Here is a 6,240-nt window from a genome sequence, read left to right as displayed (position 1 = left end):
TATTAACACCCTTCGGTTTTACGGTCCCCGTTGATGGAATGCCATCCCTGTTGACGTAAGAACGAAGTCGTCTGTGGGTCGATTTAAGACTTCTTACAAAAGAGTCCTCCTCTCCCATTATGTAACATAGCTTTAGTCCTCTCCTTATTTATTTACGTTTTTATTCGTCATCAGTTATTAAATTCTTTCTTTTTATTATTTTGCCTTCAGCTCTTCTCCTGTCTTTTTTTGTGTAGTCTGTCCCGTCCTTGTTTCGTTTTGTAGCTGTTGATGTTGTTGCTGTTGTTGTCTGAATGGGCTGTTTATTACAAGCCTCGGCTTATTAACAGCCCCATGCTCTTTCTTTTCTCTTGTACATATATCCTTTTCTTTAATTTGATTATTAGTTCCAAGCGTTCACTTTTTTTGTTTATTATTTAATATAATACATGTATAGTTACTTTGTTATTTTCCTGTGTACAGGTTTTCTTTAATTATCGATGCGTTTTCCAAAAAGAGTATGGAATAAATGTCTTATTGAATTGAATTGAATTGAATAAGTCCACGCTACATGAGTATAACGAACACAAGACTTCCACGGTGATATAGTCGATTAATAGTAGGTCCACGCTTGCATGTCCATTACATGAGTATAACGAACACAAGACGTCCACGGTGGTATAGTCGATTAATAAGTCCACGCTTGCATGTCCATTACAGCATAGAGCAAGGAACAGACAGGAGTATAACGAACACAAGACGTCCACGGTGGTATAATCGATTAATAGGCCCACGCTTGCATGTCCATTACAGGAGTACATCTAGTATAAGGTATACAAGATGTAAATAAGATTTGTAATTAAGATTTGAAATTTTCCAAATGTCATTTGTTGGTGTTTTCTAAGGTCATTCACAGCAATAAAAGAAACGGAAAAGAAAAGAGAAAAAATATATACAAAGTCACATAGATAGATTGAACTCAACAAATTTAACTGAAACATTTATTTCTGCAAACAATGTTAATTATCAAAGATAGATGCCAACTTGGAAAAAGATAATTATTAAAAACCAACGACAAAAATACAGAGTTCCAAACTCTAGTCTTCTGTTCTAGGGGTCACAATTAGCACTCTCTGGGCTTGGAAAAACTTGCAATACACAAGTCTTGTACATTCTAATCTCTTGTGAAGTTTTGATAACATTTCAGTTTTAAAATGTATGTAAGAGGACATAACAATTTCAAATACCACATTTGCAGTTTGTATTTGTGCTCACCTCTGCCAAAACTATTTATTTTACTGTTCCGGGAGTTGTTCTATCGTGTGTGCATAACGATTATCATTACATGTATTCTATGCAATAAGTGTACACTAGAAAAATAATAGATGAAAATACTTTACTTAAGTTAAGTCAACAATATTAGTGATACGGTTATCTGTGTTCAGTCATAAGGTGGCAAAATGACCAAGACAAGACCTACTGTATGTGGGTTTTTTTCTCAAACTATTTGACCCCCCCCCCACCAGTTGCAAACATGAACTGTTAAAATTGGGACCAATCTACACTTTCTGAATGTATTTCATCTCTTGCGAACTGCCTATCAACCTCTATAAGATTATATAACTTGTTTGAAAAAACAACTTAAAAGAACAATTGAGCTTTATTATAAAACTGGAAACTCTGTAGGCCTCAGAAATTGAAAAAACTTCCTTTCAACTTCTACATGTATATGATCACTGATATTGTTAAAGTAAATAAATGAAATGGAAATTAAAATTTTAATTTCAACGAGAAATTAAAATTCAGATTTTAACTAAATGACAAGCAAATTGCTATAATTGTATAGTGCACGAGTCTTAAGTATACACTTCTTATAAACCATGTGTTCTATTGATTACACAATGCAAATATTATATGTAATGAGTGAACACTAGAAAACAACAGTCAAAAATACTTTACTTAAGTACATGTACAGTTTTCTGTGATAAGTTATTATGTGGCAAAATGCCCAAGACAAGAACTACTAGATATGTGCTTTGGCAAGCTGTGCCCCCCCCCCACCAGTTACAAAATTGTACTGTGACGATTGGGACCAATCTACACTCTTCCTGAATGTATGTCATCTCTTAAGAATTGACTATGAATTTCTAAAAGATTACTCATTTTGTTTGAATAAACAAATTAAAAGAAAAATCTAAGCTTTACGTGTCAAACATTCTTCTTTCGTACTTTTTTTTCTGTAGATGTCAGAAATTGAAGTTAACTTCCTTTCAACTTCTTTATGATCACTACTTTTGTTAAAATAAATAAATAAAATGAAACTTTAAACTTAAGTATCAACTACAAATTAAATTTGTGTACGCAGTGTCAAACATGTCAAACATTCTTCTTTGTACTTTTTGTTGTTGTAGATGTCAGAAATTGATGTTAACTTCCTTTCAACTTCTACATGTATATATAAACCACTACTTTTGTTAAAATAAATAAATAAAATGAAAATTTAAACTTAAGTTTCAACTACAAATTAAATTTCAGATTTTAACTTAATGGCAAGCAAGTTGCTATAATGGACCGATCCGGCCTATCAATCAAACTTTGCGCGTTCACTCCATTTGACAAATCACAGCCATGATTGCGCAATCAAAAGTTGGACAAAAGTCGGACATGCATGTGCGTATATTTGGCACGCGCGGCAAAATTGTGCAGAATGGCATTGGAAAGGCTAGTACGCGTGTTATCCTCACAAACCTGTACGCAGTGGGCGTAGCTTGGTGGAAAGCTGGAATGGTCCATTGTATAGTACACGAGTCTTAAGTATACACTTCTTATAAACCATGTGTTCTATTGATTACACAATGCAAATATTATATGTAATGAGTGAACACTAGAAAACAACAGTCAAAAATACTTTACTTAAGTACATGTACAGTTTTCTGTGATAAGTTATTATGTGGCAAAATGCCCAAGACAAGAACTACTAGATATGTGCTTTGGCAAGCTGTGCCCCCCCCCCCTACCAGTTACAAAATTGTACTGTGACGATTGGGACCAATCTACACTCTTCCTGAATGTATGTCATCTCTTAAGAATTGACTATGAATTTCTAAAAGATTACTCATTTTGTTTGAATAAACAAATTAAAAGAAAAATCTAAGCTTTACGTGTCAAACATTCTTCTTTCGTACTTTTTTTTCTGTAGATGTCAGAAATTGAAGTTAACTTCCTTTCAACTTCTTTATGATCACTACTTTTGTTAAAATAAATAAATAAAATGAAACTTTAAACTTAAGTATCAACTACAAATTAAATTTGTGTACGCAGTGTCAAACATGTCAAACATTCTTCTTTCGTACTTTTTGTTGTTGTAGATGTCAGAAATTGATGTTAACTTCCTTTCAACTTCTACATGTATAAATAAACCATTACTTTTGTTTAAAAAAGAAAACAACATATGGAAATTAAACTTTAGTTTCAACAACAAATTAAATTTCAGATTTCTACTTAATGGCAAGCAATTCGCTATAATGGACCGATCCGGCCTATCAATCAAACTTTGCGCGTTCACCCATTTGACAAATCACAGCCATGATTGCGCTATCAAGTCGGACATGCGTGTGCGTATGATTGGCATGTGCGGCAAAATTGTGCAGAATGGCATTGGAAAGACTAGTACGCGTGTTAATGCTAACGAACATGTAAGCTTTACATGTCAAAACATTCTTCTTTTGTACTTTTTCTGTAGATGTCAGAAATTGATGTGAGGAACCAGGTCCGAAGAAGACGTCAGAAATTGATGTTAACTTCCTTTCAACTTCTATATGATCACTACTTTTGTTAAAATAAACAAATAAATAAATCTTTTACAACTTTTGTTTGCTTAAAAAAAATTACATGCAAAGAAAATGTGTAATCTCTTGTTGACAAATCTGTGCAATTTTAGAACAAAGGGCCTTCTGTCTTTAAGTCTTTGTATTTTTCTTATTTTACCGGATCTACAGAAAGCTCATTGGATCTTGTTTTCGGACCTGGTTCCTCACTAAGTCTTTTACGTTTCTCCAAGTACGATTCTTGAGCAGCTGGGGTTCGGCATTCATCAATGCAGTGATGGGTCCCTTCCGCATCCTCAGGAACATGCCCAGATGTTTCACAACTGCTTTTTTTTCAGCACAAGTCCATGGCCTCTTTGTTTGCTGCTGTACAACAAGCTTTGTCCCATCTGCATCTGTAATGAAGTTGAAAAAAGTTTTTTAAAGTTTTTTCTTTCTCTACCCTCACCCATCAAGATGTTTGCATAAGACATTTGCTGCACTGACAAACCATGTCTCAGGTACTTGTTGGTTGTACCAATGACTTTGGTGTGGTCAAATACTACATTACTTGACTACATTATGCCGTCTTCAATATTTAGTGTCCCATACTTGACAGCTTGTTAAATACAGGTTTTGCAAAGCGGCTGTAAAAGTGTCATACATTATGGCGGCTCCAACTAGTTAGAAACTCTTTCCGATTTATTCTAAATTCCAATGTACGAACCTTTTGCTTCCTCATTCAGACTCATGGGTTCCTCAGGCTCATCATCTCTCTCATCACCTGACGATTCCGACATCGCATCTGTATCGTATTCTAAGAAAAACAAACACATAAACAAAAAACCTTAAATATGTATGTATAATAACATGTATATATTGTACCTCGGTCTTGATAACCTTCACATTCCATACAATTTCCTTTATTGTGTTTCCTTTATATTTCATTCATTTTTTTGCTGACCAATTTTGTAATTTAATCATTTAAACATACATTGTAATTCAAACATTAAAATCTATACACACACATTTTTAGAGGTAAGTTTGAGGTGCAATCCAGCTTGGTTTGTGTTCAGTTAAAGCAGGCATGGTATAAAACAAATTGAAAATGTTATGGTGTTCAAAGTAATAACTAAACACTGAAAGCTGCCAACATTTCAATTAGTAATAAAACAGCATTGTTAATAGAAAAATTGAAAAATGTTATGGTGTTCAAAGTACTAACTAATTGGTATGACTTTCCATGGTGTGGGCCCTCTTTTTTATTTATTTTAATTTTTTCTGATTTGAATACAAATACACATGTACTAACAAAAAATTATTACAATAAAAATAAATTTGTGTTTTTTAATTTTACACACATTTATAATTTTTATTTTGTTTCCACCATCAGAACTGTTTTCTCTCAGCAAAAATTTGACATATAACTTAAGTTGGAAGAATGTCATACCTGCTAGTGGATGGAATCAACTCTTGTAATTTTTTAGTACATGTAGTGATATAAAAATCATACCTTCACTAGGGTCCAGTTCAACATCCTTCAGTCTTTTTCCAGCTAGTCCCTGCACATCACCTTTGTCCATCTTGAGAAGGACCTTTGACAGTTTGGCAACTTGAAGTGTTGACTCTGGCATGCGGTAGAACTCACGATGGGTTCTGACATCATGACCTAAGAAGCTCGCCAGCAGGTCGAGCTCGTTTTCCTGAAGATTCATTACTTGTGATACTGTAGCAATGTGTTTGCGAAGTCTCGTTGCACGAAGGAACTCAGGATTCTTAGCTTTGCACTTTGAAGCATGTTCTCGAAGTGTGTCAGTTCCCCTTATGTGTCCCAGTCCTCGCTGATTACTGAACAGGTACGCATTGCTGTCATCTATTCCTGCTTCATGTCTTCGGTTCATCAGTGTGTCAAGGGCTGTCTTAATCTTGGCAGTGAACATGCAGCACTACAACGGTACGCAAACGCTTTCCAAGAATCTCAACTCTCCAGAGCGCTTTACACAATGCCTTCTCAAGTGCTGATAAGGCCCCATCAACAACACATGTTGTGCCACTGGCACACTTGCTGTAATCACTCAAAGTCATTTTTCCCTTACAGAAATTTCATGAAGCTTGCCTGCAAGCTTGCCGGCAAGCTTGCAGGCAAGCTTGCGAGATTCCAAAAATGCAAATGAGGCACTGCAAGCTTGCAGACTAGACAACTGCAAGCTTGCAGACTAGACTGCAGCAAGCTTGCGGACGAGATTGCGGCAAGCTTGCAGACTAGACTGCAGCAAGCTTGCGGACGAGATTGCGGCAAGCTTGCAGACTAGATTGCAGCAACCTTGCAGGGTTCCAAAAATGCAAATGAGGCACTGCAAGCTTGCAGACTAGATTGCGGCAAGCTTGCAGGCTAGAATGCAGTAATGACAAGCTTGCAGGCTAATGCAGCAATGACAAGCTTGCAGACTAGATT

The 6,240-nt window shown here is 35.5% G+C and overlaps 1 protein-coding gene across 1 annotated transcript; it reads right to left on the bottom strand.

The window, feature by feature from the left end:
- Positions 1-3,971: 3,971 nt before the first annotated feature.
- LOC119727837 lies at positions 3,972-5,725 on the bottom strand. The gene is made up of 3 exons (XM_038199910.1): positions 5,299-5,725; positions 4,513-4,602; positions 3,972-4,201 (listed from the first exon to the last, which is right to left on the bottom strand). The coding sequence occupies exons 1-3, from the start codon at positions 5,723-5,725 to the stop codon at positions 3,972-3,974; spliced, it is 747 nt and encodes a 248-aa protein (XP_038055838.1).
- Positions 5,726-6,240: the final 515 nt, after the last annotated feature.

The sequence above is a fragment of the Patiria miniata genome, unplaced genomic scaffold (genome assembly GCF_015706575.1).
Source record: "Patiria miniata isolate m_02_andy unplaced genomic scaffold, ASM1570657v1 HiC_scaffold_20, whole genome shotgun sequence".
Taxonomy (NCBI): domain Eukaryota; kingdom Metazoa; phylum Echinodermata; class Asteroidea; order Valvatida; family Asterinidae; genus Patiria; species Patiria miniata.
Note: the sequence above shows the minus strand (reverse complement) of the source record. Positions and strands in the feature narration are given on the sequence as shown.

Bases quoted from the DNA above. Each gene is read 5' to 3' on its own strand.
- LOC119727837 (XM_038199910.1), bottom strand. From the start codon at position 5,725: ATGTTCACTGCCAAGATTAAGACAGCCCTTGACACACTGATGAACCGA. The intron at 4,603-5,298 runs GTATGATTTTTA...TGTTTTTCTTAG, and splicing joins TGAACTGGACCCTAGTGAAG to AATACGATACAGATGCGATG. The intron at 4,202-4,512 runs GTTCGTACATTG...ACTTCATTACAG, and splicing joins TCTGAATGAGGAAGCAAAAG to ATGCAGATGGGACAAAGCTT.